At 38.4% G+C, this 17,283-nt stretch overlaps 1 protein-coding gene across 1 annotated transcript; it reads left to right on the top strand.

Annotated features, from left to right (window-relative positions):
• Nucleotides 1-8: 8 nt before the first annotated feature.
• Nucleotides 9-9,226, top strand: LOC144630384 (molybdenum cofactor biosynthesis protein 1-like). Its single transcript, XM_078488749.1, has 12 exons — nt 9-186; nt 1,391-1,523; nt 2,725-2,892; nt 3,927-4,091; nt 4,662-4,723; nt 4,834-4,905; nt 5,338-5,377; nt 6,136-6,248; nt 6,341-6,451; nt 7,810-7,930; nt 8,439-8,505; nt 9,134-9,226. Exons 1-11 carry the CDS (start codon nt 34-36, stop codon nt 8,492-8,494), a joined length of 1,194 nt encoding a protein of 397 aa, XP_078344875.1. The 5' UTR covers nt 9-33; the 3' UTR covers nt 8,495-8,505; nt 9,134-9,226.
• Nucleotides 9,227-17,283: the final 8,057 nt, after the last annotated feature.

Below are 17,283 nucleotides of genomic sequence, written 5' to 3'. Positions count from 1 at the left end.
AGGCGCGACAAGATCTCTTGGAGAGCTTCCAACATGGCGGGCACGAGCGTTTTTGGGATCAAGTGTTCCATTCGATGCCTTTGTCCGCTAGGTGGCAGCAATACCCGCGTGAAATTTTGCAAAATTGCAAGTTCTTTCTTTAGACGACAGCACACAAGACCCGTGGAGGATGACAGCGTTCAAAACGTATGTAGACTTTCTCAGGGAATATTTGGTAACATAACATTTGATTCTGCGCCATCGAACCGAGCAATGCGGACTTGTAAATTTGATCACACGGATTGTGTATTAAATCACCCGTTGATCAAACGTCAAGAAAGAAAGGCCAGGATCTGGCGTGCCCAAATTGAGAAAACTGAAATAATCTAACAATTATCTTTTTGGAGAAAAGTCGTTTTATAATTCTGCATGTTACCCAAGATGCTCTATTCAGACCAACGTGTCATATCTTAGTTTTTATTTTGCGCAATGCGTCTGTGGATGTGATCTTTGGCTCAATAATGGAATACTGTAATTATTTGCTAAATTTACCCAATAAAACGCGAACGCTTTCCTCGGGGACTGAAAGATCAAAGGTTAACTGGCTACTTTAGGCAAGCTGTTTTTACAAAACGTTGTGGTAACGCAATGTCAGGACGTTGACCGCGATGGTTTTCCGGGATACAAAGATAATGCTCTGGAATGTAGTTTGATCACACTAAGAGAAAACATTTCACGCATAGTGAAAGAAAAAAATGAGACTGATATTAAAATATTTACATAAAATGGGCAACCTTCAGGATTTTTCCTTTTTGGGGGTTGAGGGTGGGGTGGGGCATATCTGCCTCTTCTCTCTCCCCCAACCCCTCCCTATATAGCTTCCCCTTAATTTCTTATCTGTTTTGGAAATAACTGTATTTTTTAAGCACAACTTTTTTTGTTCTGGCATTCTCTGAGACTTCCTCTTTGGCCATCCCAATAAAATTTTTCGTTTCCCATCGCCCGACCGACCCATTTTTTTCAAAAAGTAAAAAAAAAAAATCGCAGATTCACTAGTCAAAGAAGCAAGTACTTCAATTTACAAGCACACGATCTTGTTTTATTAACAACAATTGGTATGATGTGATGTCTTTGTCTTTAATAAACATCGATACTACGTTATTTAAAGACTGTTAAAGAATAACGAACGAAAAGACCACGTTTTCGAGTTGACTTTGTAATCAGGCTTTCTACTTAGCAGCCCAGCCTTTTCTGGAACCCAGAACCCTTCAAGTGTTCATTCTTTTTTTTCTTTTTTTTTTTGCCCGACCGACCGACCCACCATCACAAGAGACGGGGCGATGGGAAACGAAACATTTTATTGGCATGGCCTTTTGAAAAATGCAAGTGAATTTGATTATTTCTTCCACAGGTCCGGCCTTCAAGGCTCAGGAAATATTTTAAAGAAGAAGAACTCAGACCATTTTCAGATTTCCTGACTGACACATTTGGAAGGCACCACACGTATCTTAGGATATCACTAACAGAACGATGCAATTTAAGATGTACGTATTACCTGTTTTTCAATAACAACAATGATGTTGATCAACAGAATGGCTTGGTCCTGAGAGAGGGAGGAAGGGGGTTTATCAGCAAAGTTTCATAAAATTTTAAAAAAGGGGCAAGGGATCATGCTTTGTCTGGCCTCTACCCTTTGACCTGTCTGGTGTGAGTGACCCCACCAGGAGTTTAGAACTCCCACCGGCATAGCTCTTGGGGTGATAGAGACACACAAGCCACCCCACCACTACCATCACTTGCATCAAAGCGTGAACACATGCTGTCGAAACATGATCTAATTGGGTATCAAAATGGCATGATTAATCATCAAACATTTGACGTTATCGTTATAATGATTCGATTTAGCGCCTCCTTTCGAATAAGCGCCCCCCTTCAGAATGTTTTTTTGTAAATAAGCGCCCTTATTCCAATGAGCGTCCCCATTCAAATAAGCGCCCCCATTCTTATTAGCGCCCCTATTCTAATAAGCACCCCTATTGTGGATAACTGCCCCTACTGAAGTCATAGATAAGTCATGAACATTCACCGTATCGTACATGCATCTATTTACTTCTAAAATGAACAATAATTTTTTTATTCTTTCAAAAGTAACTAAACTTTCAACAATTTGTTACTGTTACAGTTTCTGTTACTGTTAGTTATTTTAATATTTATTGAAGTTTTGTTTTGAACTTTTAGTTGTTTCTCAAAATATTAAATAAGCGCCCTATCCCGAATAAGCACCCTGTCTCGAATAAGCGCCCTCCCTCGAGGTGCCAAAAGTAAATAAGCGTCCCGGGCACTAAATGGAATCATTACGGTAAGCAGACCATAACACAAATTTCTCACTCAAAATGCTTACTATTTCTTTACACTTAAAGTAATTCAAGTGAACTTGCAAATCCTTAGCGACACAAATCATGAACAATTTTTTGGAAGAAGTCTCTATTTCTGCCATTTTGAAACCGGAATGTGTTGAACTTTTGGCACGAAAGTTGCCTTTACGGTCTGCTAAACTTCAAACGTTTGATGACCAATAATGCCAATTAATCCCCTTGGGGTGAAATAGCAGCCAGGGTGTGCTAATTATTTCCACTAACGAAAGACTTGCATTGCATGCTTTTCTACCATTAAAGAAAAATAATTTTTATTGATTGCATCATGATGTACACAATGGAGAACATAACTTGATATCCTGACTTGCAGGTCAATATTGTATGCCAGAGGAAGGCGTTACGCTGACACCAAATACTGAACTGTTAAAAACAGAAGAAATTATAACCTTAGCAAAACTATTTGTCAAGGAGGGAGTCAACAAAATCAGGCTTACTGGAGGGGAACCACTCGTGCGAAAAGACATTGTGGAGCTTTGTGGTAGGATAATATTTATAAAATATTGATTATATTATTTTATGTCTGCCTCCTCATTCTTCTGTATGTATCCATGGCAACCACTAGGCACTATCATACTAATACAATGTAGACTTGCCATTAGAAAGGGACGGAGGAGTGAGATCAAGAACAGAGCTGTGCTGTAGCAGAGCCCCGGTGCCACAGGCTACTGACTTTTGCCTTGGGTGACTTGTACATCTTTGCTTGAATCATGAAAGTTTTTAGGAGCTGGGCACTCAAGATTTCTTACAGAAGAGGCTTTAGGCACCCTGCAATTATTCTAAGAGCACAGCTTTGAATAAAGGGTACACAGCATGAAGAAAATACACAGCTGGAATATGAACCACAGAAAGCCCAAGCAAAGCCTCTTTTAAAAGATCTGGACAGTTGGTGGGACAGGAGAGTGGGAGGCAGGAGTTCCGAGAAAAAAGGGTCAAGATACAGGAGAAGAGAGGGCAGGAAGCACGATTCCCAAGGTGGCAGGAACCAGGAGAAATTGAGAAAAAATTTGCAACATTTCGTTTTATAATTTTTGGAATAAAAATAGGACGGAGATGAAGGAAGTAGTGGGAAGTGGGAGTAAAAGGAAGGTATGGGAACAGGAGGTTCACAAACCCTGGTCCCCCTGGTTGGACTCTTACATAAAAGGGGCAGGGATGCTTGTCAGAAATTTTAAGAAGAACCCCTAGAAGAGACCAATCAGGGTGTTTCTCAAACTTTTCTTGACCCCTAAAAGACCATTATGGCCATTATGGCTAAAAATATTGGCATTATGCCCAGAACACCCTTAGCAAGACCAAAAATCTGAAAATATTTACACCCCTAAGCGACACAAGGAGCATCCCTGTCCCATTTATATCCGAGGCCCCCCCTCCCTCCCCGCCCCTTGCCCTGGTTGTGCATGACCACTGCAGAGAGCCTCTGACCAGCCAGCATTGGCTTAGGTCTAACATACAGCTGTCAAGAGCGTCTTATTTTGACTACAAAGTAACATTCTGTTTATACCATTTTCACAGAGGAATTGGGTAGAATAGACGGTCTTGAAACACTGGCTATGACAACAAATGGTATCACCTTGGCAAGAAAGTTGCCACGACTTAAAGATGCAGGACTCAACCTACTGAATATCAGTCTTGATACATTAGTACCACAGAAATTTGAGTTTGTAACAAGAAGAAAAGGTATGTGTACTCATTTGCTAAAATATTTTTAAAATAATTTAATTTTCAAACTGTTATTCATCAATTTTCAGTATATAGAGACAGTGCACTCATCAGCAAACATGTTATTACTAAATTTCAATTAATTTTGAATGTAAACGCACAAGATATTTATTCTGTTACACTATAACTTCAAAGTAGAACTACCTTGTACAGCATAATAAACAGTACCACATCAAAGAACTGCTCAAAAGCTTTCATTTGAAAAGTCACACACTAGGGTTTTTAACACAGACACAAGTCATAAACAGCACCACTTAAAAGTAGAGATAGGATAATATGCGAGCCAGCGGGCCATGCGAGCCAGAAATCCCAAATCCCAATAAAAGGCTAACTGCAAGCTACCTAAACTAACTGTAGGCTAACCAGAGTACTATTTAGGCTAACCGGAGTGCTATGTAGGCTAACCAATGTGTTATTTAGGCTAACCTGAATGGCTCGCATGACTCGCATGACTCGCAAGCCATGTGAGCCATGCGAGCCAGAAATCCCTAATCCCAATAAAAGGCTAACCGCAAGCTACCTTTTTAGGTTGGCACAAAGTAATGGAGTCCATTGACTGTGCTTTAGAACTTGGTTATAACCCAGTTAAGGTAAGGAACAATTATGGTTTTTAATGATATAACAAATAACATGGTTAACTGTGATATAAAAAGTGGTAACAAAGTACTTTCCATTTGACAAGTAACTCCTATTGTGCTAGGTGAACTGTGTTGTAATGAGAGGCTTGAATGAAGATGAAGTCTGTGACTTTGTGGCAATGACACAAGACAAGGTCAGATTTAGTTAAATAGAACTAATTAAGATTACTGTAAACCTTTGAGGGGCAATTTTTCATATTTAAGCCATATCAGTGATTTCTAGGTTATGGGTGTTTGGTAGAATTGAGAAGCAAAATAATTTTTTGGATAGAGCATTTTAGGGTGTCTGTAAAACCTGGAACACCCCCAGAACACCCCAGAACACCAATAAAAAAATAAAAAATTGACATTATAAATTAAAATAAATATAAAAAATAAAAAATATATCTTAATAAATATCATATAAAGCTGAACTTAGGTTAGTTTTCCAAGAAAATTCTTACCCAGAAATAAAAAAAAACTTAGTTTATGGCCTCAAAAATAGTACTTTTTTACCATTCTACATAATTTTTTGCACACTCAAGACATAACTTTTACTGTATGAATGTTTTGTCTCATCTTACCAGGCTATAGATGTGAGGTTTATAGAATACATGCCATTTGATGGTAAGTTGTGAAATGCAGAAATCAAGTGAAAAATAAATAAATAAATAAAAGTGATCACTTTTCATGACATGTGCATGTTTTGTCAGATGTTAGCCAGTCTTGAACAATGTTAGAAAAAAAAAATCTGACTAATTTTTGTTTAAAACTCTCTTAGAGTTAATCTAATTCTTCTTCTTTAGTCTTCTTATTTCCTTGCGGAACATACTGTAAGTCTGATACCATTGCCTTCTATCTGGTCCTGATTTGGGCCACTCTCTTGTCAGCAGCCCAAGATACACCTTTGTCTTTCAACCCTGCCATACGAGTATGCCTCCATGACTGCATGGGTCTCCCCCTCCTTTGTTTACCTTGTGGATTCCACTCAAGGGCTGTCTTTGCTATGCTGCCTTCGGGCCTTCTGAGCACATGCCCAAGAATGCTATTTGGAACAATTTTTCTGTCAATCTAAATGGCATTTTAAAATGAATTACATTTATGAACTTTTAGAAGGAACTTTCAAAGGTGAAGTGTGTATAAAGAAGGGGTAGTATTTCATTATTAACCTTTAAATTTTTTAAATTTGATTTTCCTTCCAGGGGTTGGTAATGTGTGGAGATTGTGAAGAACAGCTCCTTGTAGACGGTAGTCTGTCGGTGACCTGTCTGCTGACAGTTGACCGACAGACGGTTACGGGGAGCTGTTCTTCACAATTACCAATGTGTGGGAGTAGTACAACAATATTATTGGCTACTAAGCTATACATGACATTTTTTTGTTAGGCAACAAATGGAACTTCAAGAAATTTGTCCCATACAGTGAACTGCTAGAAAGTATCTCTGCAAGGTGGCCCAATGTGCAAAGGATATCAGACCAACCAAACGATACCTCGAAGGTAAAAATAAATTTGAATAATTTGAAATTATTGCTGAATTCACTTTCAGTCATATTTTTCTTTGAATCATTTTCAATCTGTTTCTCTGACAGGCGTACAAGGTTCCTGGTTTTGCAGGTCAAGTTGGTTTTATCACCTCCATGAGTGAACACTTTTGTGGAAGCTGTAACAGGCTAAGAATCACAGCAGATGGTAACTTAAAGGTACTGAGTGGGAAATAGTACATTCTTGATTAAAGACCAAGGACATTTTTATTATATATAGGACTAGACTTTGTAGACCTGACATTTAATATTAATAAAGTATTTGAGCCTGGCATTAATTTTATTGATGTTCAATACTAGAATGGAGAAAGCCACAAGCCATGCGGCCTACACTGCCAGAGCTTATCCTGAATTTGGTAGCATTAAGCGGCTAGGGATATTTCTACTCCCCCCTGAATGGGATGCTAGTCCATCGCAGGGCACCCCCCCCCCCCCCAGCATTATGTTGCCGGTACCCATTTATACACTTAGGTGGAGAGAGGCACTATGAGAGTAAAGTGTCTTGCCCAAGAACACAACACAGAACACAGTGACCCGGCCGGGGCTGGAACCAAACCGCTCAATCCGGAGTCCAGCACACTAACCATTAGGCCACCAGGCCTCCCACACTAGACTGGATGCAGTCCCTCTTCTGTCAGTTTGATCATGCCGAGATGTGAGTAACTGGAAGTAGGTCCAAGCAGAAAGAGGGACTTCATTCAGGGCTAAAACTTTGATGAGCCACTTATCCAGTCCAGAACAAAAGCATGACTTGTACTAATCCTTGGGCAACAATCCTGTCACCCAAGTGCTAAAACAGTTTCCTGACCTGGTAGTTTTAAATAACTACAGCTGGTTAAATATGTCATTTCTTTTAATTCCTTGTCTGAATTTAACTCGTCTGCAAAGCTAAAACTCAGGAGTGCTCTGGGTGGAGCCACACTGTCAATAAGATCTGTGGCAGGAACACTCTGTTACTCGCAGTAAGATATACACAAGTGATGCACATTAATAATGGTTGTCAGCAACTTATAAGCTCAACAGTATGGTTCTTGGCTAGGATCCTAGGTCTGCAATGCATGAAAAGGGCTATAGCAACAGATCCTTCTGCACGCATTGCATGCCTATAATGTTTGCCAAGATTACTCAGTCTGTATAATTTTTTTAAAATGTTTGTTAAAGCATAAAATAAAGTTAATTCTGTCCACCAGAATAGTGTTCAGCCTATTTCAATAATAATGTGGGAGGCACAGTGACCTAATGGTTAGACACTGCATTGTGTTCTTAAGCAAGACACTTTACTCTGATAGTGCTTCTCTCCACCCAGGTGTATAAATGGGTACCGTCGAATTTACTGCTGGGGGGTCACTCTGCGATGGACTAGCATCCTGTCTAGGGGGAGTAAAAATACTCCTGGCTGCTTAATGCTACAGAAACCAGGATAAGCTCCAGCCTGATGAGCCACTTGGCTCGACAGCTGAGGCTTTACCTTTTGCCTATTTCAGTAATAGGATTTTTGTTCAATTTATATTCCAAAGGTGTGTCTGTTTGGTAATTCTGAAGTATCATTACGAGATTCTCTGAGAGCAGGAACCAGTGAGGACGAGCTGTTAGAGATCATAGGTGCTGCAGTGGGACGGAAAAAGAAACAACATGCAGGTAAGACTGTGAACACAGCCATCTTTGAAACAATAAGATTGTGCTAGACCGCAGAACGGTCCATATTCTGGTACTCATTCAATAATAGGCATGTTTCTCAGTGAATATCTGGAAGAAAAATAAGGATGTTGTGTAAGGTGACAAGTGATTGTTTTAGTCCTTCAAAACAAAAAGCAATTTGCAGCAAAGGGTTTGCCATTTTGCATTTTTTCATAACAATGTCACACTTGAAGTCTTGATATCTTTTGCAAGGCTTAGAAAGTCTCAGCCTTGCAGAGAGGTATAGTCTTGCCGTCTAACAAAGTCTCGAATTTATCTTTTTATCACCACCCCTTGCGTTTTGGTTTAATTGTGTACTGCTACTTGACATACATAGGATTTGAATCAGGTTTGTTTACTTTTGGATTTAATAACTTATCAATGCCAGCCCAAGTGACATTGTCCAGTATGAAAAAGTACCTGGTAACAAATATATTACTATATACATATTTTATATTTTCTCACACAGGAATGTTCAACATTGCTAAACAAAAGAACCGTCCCATGATTTTGATTGGTGGGTGACAAGCATGCAGGTACATACATGTTACTAGTTTTGTTATTTGAGAGTTTGTTCCAAACTTTAAAGTGTCTGAACACGGTTTTCTGATGGGTTTACACTTTCTGGCTTGAAAGGTCTAAGGTTTAATTTTCTCATGGCGACAGGTCATAAAGTATTTGAATAAAAGTCATACATGAACAGTGGAATGTCAATCTCTCGCCCTGAAATATGCGTACCTCTGATAACTCAAACCAAAAGTTTTTTCCCTTCGCTTAGCTTAGCTCAGTCGAATGCTGCAATTCCCCCCCCCCCCTTTCTTGAACCAATTTAATTTGTTACCCTTGGAGGTTCGAGAAATCAGAATTCCACAGTACCTAGAGATATTGAAATTTATTATTAAAAACAATTTATAGTGTTGTAATGTATATGAAATGATTCATATATGAACTGTGAATGTCTATGAAAGTGATAAATAATCATCACAATAAATTTCCAATTTAAGCAATTGGAATAAAGAAGCCTGAAAAAAATCAGGGCTTCAACAGGATTCGAACCCATGACCTCCGCGATACCGGTGCGATGCTCTACCAACTGAGCTATTGAAGCCACACAGCGTATCCTTAAATTATTTTACAATTTTTTTAATTTTCTTTTCTTTGCAGGGACTCTGTGTTATTGGATTTACCAGTATCTATCTTTTACTAATACGGGTAGTTTTGAGAATGAATCAAAAATGATCCCATGAGCTTGAAGACCAAATGACCAAATTAATTTATTGCAATAATATTACAGATTTATGAACAACTGGGGCAGAGGATGTAATGAAAATTTTATGACTGATAATAATTAAAATGGTAGGAAAGCTAGTTCACTGGCTTTTCTAACAGTGTAAATAGTAATATGGGAATATTAATATGTTGTCAAACAGACAAAATATAACAATTTTTATAGAAAATTGAAATGAGAAAACACTATGGGCCAAGGCCGGGTTGTTCAAAGCATGATTTAGCTAATCCATGATTAGTATGAATTTTTATTTCGGTTTTTATTTAACTTTTCAGTGAGGTTTTCTGTTTATATTTTCTGCCCTCCCGCTTTGACGTCAACTAATCTCAAACTCCATAAATGATAAACAAGAGAAATTAACCCATTGGCTCCCGTGCCGGCCTAAACCGGCCTTGACGATCATTGCTCTTTCTTCCACTTGTGATGTCATCTTCTTTGATCAAAAAAGGCATCACTTACATTCAAACTCTGCAGGAGGAAAAGCTCTTTCCAATGATGCCCCAATTAGAGTGATTGGGTCAATTGTTCTTGAAATACCGGTACCCACAAAAATGCTTTTAAAAAAATTTAAGTGAAAAATTCGTAGGAGAATTTGCCTCAGCCACCCATGGCTCTTTGTGGCGAGTATTTCCTGTTTGGATGGCACTTTCTCAAACATTCCTAAACTGCAAGCAAGCCCAGTTATAGGCCAACAACTGCAGGAAAAAGATAAAAAAGAAGAAAAAGGAAAGGCAAGAAAACAAATGAAAAACGAAAAGCCTAGAGTGGTAGGGCACTTTCAAGTCCAAAAACTATCTTAAAATTTTGATTTGTGCGCATGCCTGAACAACAATGACCTCAACTCAGATGATTGTGGAAAGAAAGGCACGCTTCCAGGTTGCAAGTGACTTTTTGAGTAGTTTCAAGCTTAATTAGCTCATAAATGACGAGAAAATGTCAAAAACGTCCAAAAACTGCGTTTTTTTCAAAAATCTCCGGGAGTCAATGAGTTAAACCCTCAATCAACTTTTAATTCTGGTATTGCGTGATTTCATGCCGCGCGGGGGCCTGGTACTACCGGTTTTTTGCGGACTTATTTACAAACTGTAAATGTAAAGATGGCGGCGAGCGACGGCTGGCACTGGTCTTGTGCTAGTAACTACTGTAAAAATTCTTGGAAAAGCGCAAAGGTACATTATTACACTTTAACTAAAGTGGCTTCCGCCTCAAAAAAGATTCAGGATGCTTATTTGGATGTGCTCGGAAAGCGGAAAAACGAAGTGAATTTCAAGAAGCAGGTCATCTGCTCGAAGCATTGGTCGTCAGGAGAAAGGCTTGATTTAGATGACCTGCCAAACATCAAGTTTACCGAGGCAGGGAACCTAAAGTCGCCAAAAGTAAAGAGAGAACACTGGTACTGTGCTGCTACGCTCTGCACGAATTCCTGGCGCACTAAAAACAAATCATTAAAATATTACAGACTGAAGGAAATCGCAAGCTGCCCCGAGAAACGGCGTGAGTACAATAATATTTTAAAAAACAAGGGAGTTGACTTTAATCGGGACTTTATTTGCTCAGCTTACTGGAGTAAAGGGGAGCGGGAGAACATTAATCATCTCCCAGATTTGCCCTGCGAGCCTAAATTTGCTGAGAAAAACGTAACTAAAAAAACAACCCCACTCAAGAAAATAGAGTCTGCCAAGCGATGTATACAACAACAACAGTCAGAGGGCAGCAAGAAAAAGAAAAGAAGGGTTCTCTCCTATTCCAGCTGTAATGAGCCTTCTCAGAACATTGAAATTTTGCAAAAGGAAATAGATGATCTCAAAGAAAAGCTGAGAACAAAGACAACCGAAGTAAACCAATTAAGTGATCAGGTCAAAAACTTGGAAATTCAAAATGAGACATATCAGTCTCAGTTGAAACAATTTGCTCACAGGGCTGAAAAAACGACTTTTTCATACAAATGCTTGAAAAAGAATCCTGAGCAGTTTTTCTACATGACTGGACTTTCTGTTGAAGACTTTGATTGCCTATTTGCTTGTGTGGAGCCCTACATACCTGCCATAATTTACCCTGATTGTAAAACTCACCAACAAAGAAAGTTGACAAAAAGAACTGAATTGATGTGCTTTATGACAATATGTCGGCATACACTTCACCTTGGTATTATTGGATACATGACAGGCACCAGTATTTCAACTCAATCCAGAATCTTTACAGCATGGGCTGTTTTTTTATCAACTCTGTTTGATCAATTAGACCTGAGTCCCTGCCCTGGTGAGGTTCTTTCTCTTTTACCTCTGGAATTTTATGCATCGGGTTTCCAGGACACAGTGTTGCTGGGAGACTGCACAGAGAATTGGATTGCTTCACCAAAAAACTTTGACATCAGCAGTGCAACATTCAGTACATATAAAAACCACGACACTGGGAAAACAGGAATTTGGATTACACCTTTTGGCAGTCTTGTGATGTGCACTGACACATATCCAGGGGCAACCACTGATAATGAGTTAACTGCAGACTGTGGGGTGCTGGATATGATACAAGACAAAGGTCCTACAGTGCTTACAGATAAAGGGTTTGGTATCGAAGACTTATGTCACGTCAAAGGCTTGTCCCACAATCGCCCTCCGATGAAGTTTGATGCACAGTATGAGGAGACCGATATAGCAAAGAACTTTGATGTGGCCACCCTGCGTATATATAATGAAAATTACATTGGACGTATGCGGGATTGGTCAATTTTGAATGCTTGCTGGCCAAAGAACAGGTGTGACATTTTAGGATGTGTGTACAAAGTGTTGGCTAACATTGTAAATATGTTGTTTGACCCAATCTGTGCAAAGGAGGCAACTAAATCAAAGTCAAGGGAACTGTCTCATGATGCCACAGCACCACTTGCATTTTTCATTTAAGTCCATTAGTTACATTTTCATTTACAGTCAGTGAACTTACTTCATAAGGTCATAACCTTTCAATTACAAACCTGTCCAGTTTCTATTATTTGCAATGGAGAGCAAAATGTACATTTGTAGTGGGTTTTTTTTTGCACTGGGTTATTCCAGGAAATATCTTAATTGAAAAAAGTTAACTTCCCCCAAATTTGGGAAATCCCTTAAATCTGATAAAACCGACACTCTAAAATTTGGAATAATGACCATGCAGGGGGTACAGATATTTCCTGAAATTACTTATTACAACTCTTAGTGTTATGTGCACAGATATTATCATGACAAATATGACAAAAATTTGTGTACAGCTATGAACTGGTCTAACTTGGACCTGAAATTTAGACTTTTCCTGGCAAATGTCTGGTAGTGGTCATTCAATATACTGAACAAAGTAGAAGCACACTAGTTATTTTTTGGAAGACTAACAGACCTTATCAGCTTTGCTTGTGAGTTAACCCATGACCTGAAATGCCGCGTATTTTCAAAACTAGGCACCGAGCCTTCAAGCTTTTTTCCCAGTTGCACCAGGCTTGGATGCTCAAAATATGCCCAATGGTCTGATAAGGGCTTATTTTCAAACATGTGTACCAACAACTCAAGCATGATCTCGCTTAAAACATGATTTTTTGAAACAGGAAAATAAGTTGTGGCTTTGTTTTCTGGGACATAGGACATTAAGTAAACTAATGATGTTTCTGTGCACTCCATTTGTAAGTGGCACTGGACAAGATGACTCCCTGTAATCTGAAATAAAGGGAAAGTGGCAGCATATTAATCAAAATGTTACCTTCATTGCAGAATGTGTTGTTTCAGAAAATATCCATCCCCTTCCAAGAAGGTTTTTCTGGGTTGAAATCCCCACCCCTTTAGAAGTTCCATTAAAGCTCTGAAATTCCAATGACCTTTAATGGGGTGGGTATGGATATTTTCTGAAACTGCAGAGTTTAAGTAGATGTAGTAGTGGGATTTAGATCAAAGACTTTCCTAACATAAATTCCATTTTCTGACCTTGGATTGGCACTTTTATGAAGATGGGTGTTAATAGAAATAAAAGCAGGAAAATATTGAATTTCACTTTACTAACTTGTGTTAGGGGAGTCTGAGCTGCTTTTAGTTTTGCTTCAACCTCTTCTTGTTTCAACTTTGCTAGCTGACTTCTATTTGGCAGGGATCGAGTTTTAATTTCAACTAGAAATTCCACTTCTCCAGTGCTTACTCCATCCGGGCTAGCACCAAACCTCTTATCCTTGGGGTGTTTGAAGTATCCACACTCACTGATGTTAAAGCCAGAGTCTTCACAAAACTTGGCAAGAGCATTGCTTTCTTCTTGCTTGCCTCGGATAAAGTTTGGTAATCTAGATCTTTTGGGGTTCAATACACTTTCATCGATATTATTCCTTATTGAAAACCAGGCAGTGTCAAATTCTTTCATCCCACAGAAGCCAAGCAATGCAGGAACTTTGCTGGCAGTAATTATTCCAACTCTTAGAGCCCTCCAGTCATTAGTACACTGATTAACCGGAACATAATTAATTCTTTTCAAGAGGCTAGGTTGCTGTTTAGTTACACTTTGATCAACCTCTGAAGAGGGAGTGTTTGATTCAGGCTCGACACGTTTTGGTCTCCAAACAGCCTCTGTACTCTCTCCGAACCTTGGTTTCAATACGTCTTCATCATATTTCTTGCCATTTTGTTTGTTTTCAAATTCAGTCTTGTACCTTAGATGTAGGAATAGGCCTGACTTTTTTTTGTGCTGTGACAAAACTGAGAAAAAATGACTTTCAATGCTTGGCTGGCTAGGGTTCATTGTATCAAGTTTGGCCTTTATTTTCTCTTCCATTTCTGAAACGTCTCTCTTATACCAGTCACTGAAGTCGCTGGTATCATTAGTTGGCTTTAGAACCTTTTTCTTTGCCCTGACCTTCTTGATATCTCTTCTTGCTCCACGTAGATTTCTCAAGTATTTTAACTTGATTTGTGTTGCCGCCCTTTCGGTCACTGAAGTTCCCTTCTTATGCCATTTCTGAAGTTTCTCAGTGCATGACATGTTAAGATAGAGTTTCTTGTTATCATGGTAGTAATTTAGTTCAATCAAGAGGGCTATCACATGACAACACAGTCCACTTTTCCCAACTGCACATCCACAATATGCTTTGACAGGTATATTGTTAGTAAAAAGGATGGTCGCAGGTCTAGTGACACTCCCTGTATATGACTTAAGAATACTAGCTTTTACATACAAAGCGCCAGAATGCTCACTATACTCAGCAGCTTTCACGGACATTATTCTCCTCGAAGAAAACAAACGGTAAGCCTTCCTGTATTGGCCTTTTCCCCCTGCATACTTAGCTTTTTGGTATTCTTTAATGGTACTTTCGGTAACGATTGGTACGGCTACATCTGTGTTCTTGCCAATGACTCTCCACTTCGCAGATGGAGATGGAATCGAGAGAGGATCCAGTGCAGTAGAGAACTTATAATCTTCTTGGATTCGAGCGACTTTTTTATCGAACAACTGCTTGCACTTACCGAGTGGCTCTAATCTTTGTACAAGTTCTTTCTTCTCGCCGGATACTTTTAGTTTCAGGGCATTGCAAAAATAGTGTAGCTTTTCCTTGCTAAGTTTAGGCAGATTCTCCGAGTCAATATTGCTAAATATTTCTTCGAAAGAGACATGCTTTGCTTCAAATTTTTTCTCCTCACTTTCCGCCATCTTGAAACTGGATTTTAAAAAAGTCCGGGAAAATCCGGTAGTGCCAGGCCCCCGCGCGGCATGAAATCACGCAATAGTGTTACTCAGCTTTCAAACAACCCAGCCCAGGATTTTAAAAACAACATATATTTGCCTGCACTGTTGGCTAATGTGAGGGAATGTCGTTAATTAAAACGAGCTTATGACAAGTTTTCCCCCACATTAGCTTTCCGTTGCAAGCTAGTTACAGTCCAATGGAGTGATTTTATTTAAAACCATGAAGCAACAGCCAACAATTTGTGCTAAATAGTCAGAACTTAACAAAAGAGAACAATGGAATTTGTGTCTGATAGTCAGAATCTAATTGTTTTGTAACTATTTCATGGTTTAAGTAAAACCACTGTACTGAGCATTCAAACACTAGTAATGAAATGTTCTATTACTTTTGTACAAATAATAAGGTTTTAAAACTTTTCAAATGAAAATATTTTTACAGTATTACAAGTGTCCTAAAGTTACATACACACTTATTGATTAAAGTAATATTAACTGCTATTTACACTCCTCTGACATTTGATTTTATTCAAATCAGTGTTATCATCATCATCATCATCATCATCATCATCATCAATTATTGTTTGGACAAATTCCAACTTCTCATAACTAAGTATACATGTTGCTTGACCGTTACAATTTTTCATTCCATTATAAAATGTATATAGAAATAAGTAGGAAGAATTCACATTTTAATCTCGGGAGTGGAAGGGTAACTACATATAAACTTTTAAAGTGCATTATGACTAACTATGTAGAAATATTTTCAAAGCCACTTTTTTGCTCAAAATGTGCTATTTGCCATCAACATTGTCCTGGGACATGGGGCTGAGTTTGTGTCATGTGACACCAATGTTGCAACATGTGAAAAGTAGAATGAGATGCAAATGGTTTAATGCCAAGGGTTTTAGAAAACAGATTTGAGTGGCAGATAGTAAGGTGAATGTAGTTCTGTGTTGGACTGAGAGCATGCACATAACTTCACATCACACAGGCAAATCATGTGACGTTGCCCACACGATACGACAGACACTTTTGATGGCAAGTAACTATTTTGAATGAAGAAAAAGCAGGTTTGAAAATATTTCTGCCCAGTTTCAAAGCACAGGTTTTTATACATATCAAACTAAGAAAAAAATGGGAAAAATTGTCATTATATACACTTTAATTACCCCAAATACATGTAGTGTCCAGAAAATCTGTTTTTATTTTTTTTTTTTCCAAAGACGTAGAGAGTTGTGATGACAAGACTAGATTTGGCACAGGGTACCCAAACGCTGTATTAGTTTTTCATAATCTTAAAATAAAAATGTTCTTATTTACCTGCGTTCCTTTTTTTTACCGGTTTGGGGGCGATTTGAATCAGAGCGAAGGCGGTTTACGTTGCGAGTTCTAAACGGTAATCGATCTGTCGCAATGTCAATACGACGCGCCTCAAGTTTCAATTGTTATTAACTCAAGTTACTAAAACCATTAACTATTAACTCTCTTCGCGGGGAGTTTCGTGTTTCAATTTAATGGTCACGAGAAGAGAAGAGGGGAGTTAATAGTTAATAATTACAGTTAAAGTAAAACTTGAGACATAATTGAGGCGCGTCGTATTGACATTGCGACAGACCAATTTAATACCGTTTAGAACTCGCAACGTAAACCGCCTTCACTCTGATTCAAATCGCCCCCAAACCGGTATAAAAAAAAACAACACAGGAACGCAGGTAAATAAGAACATTTTTATTTTAAGATTATGAAAACTTAATACAGCGTTTGGGTCCCCTGTGGATTTGGTGCAGTTCTGGCTGGCTGTCACACGATAGTGTTTAGCATTGCACTGCATGATAGAAAACGTACATCAACTTTTATTTGTTTTGTTCAAATTTCCAGTCTTTTCCTAAAGTTCATTCACACAGTTCTGTAATGGGGTTCTTACCACTTAAAATATTCAAACTTTCAAATGTAAGACAACAATCTTATGTATCTAGTGGGTTTTATTTTATGAATATATTTTGCAAAAGATCGAGTGATTTCATTTAACCCCTGAAACAATATCTACCAGTTAGTGCGTAATAGTCAAAAATAAACAAAAGAAAACAATGGAATTAGTCTAATAGTATCTAAAAGTGTAATAACTATTTCTCGGGTTTAGTGAAATCACACTAATAACAGATAGACAATAATTAGTTATCAATGGAATATTGTCAAGGATTTCTAAGAATTACCGGCGGTTCTTTTGAAATCTGTATTTTTATATACTTATATGAATTGTGATGTAACCGGTGTCAAATGGAACAAAATAATTAACATTTAGTTATTAGTCTTGTCTTTCTTACGTGGAGCAATTAAACAA

The sequence above is a fragment of the Oculina patagonica genome, chromosome 11 (genome assembly GCF_052425735.1).
Source record: "Oculina patagonica isolate OP01 chromosome 11, crgOcupat, whole genome shotgun sequence".
NCBI lineage: Eukaryota > Metazoa > Cnidaria > Anthozoa > Scleractinia > Oculinidae > Oculina > Oculina patagonica.
The sequence above is the reverse complement of the archived record's forward strand: the minus strand, read 5'-3'. Positions and strand labels throughout refer to the sequence as shown.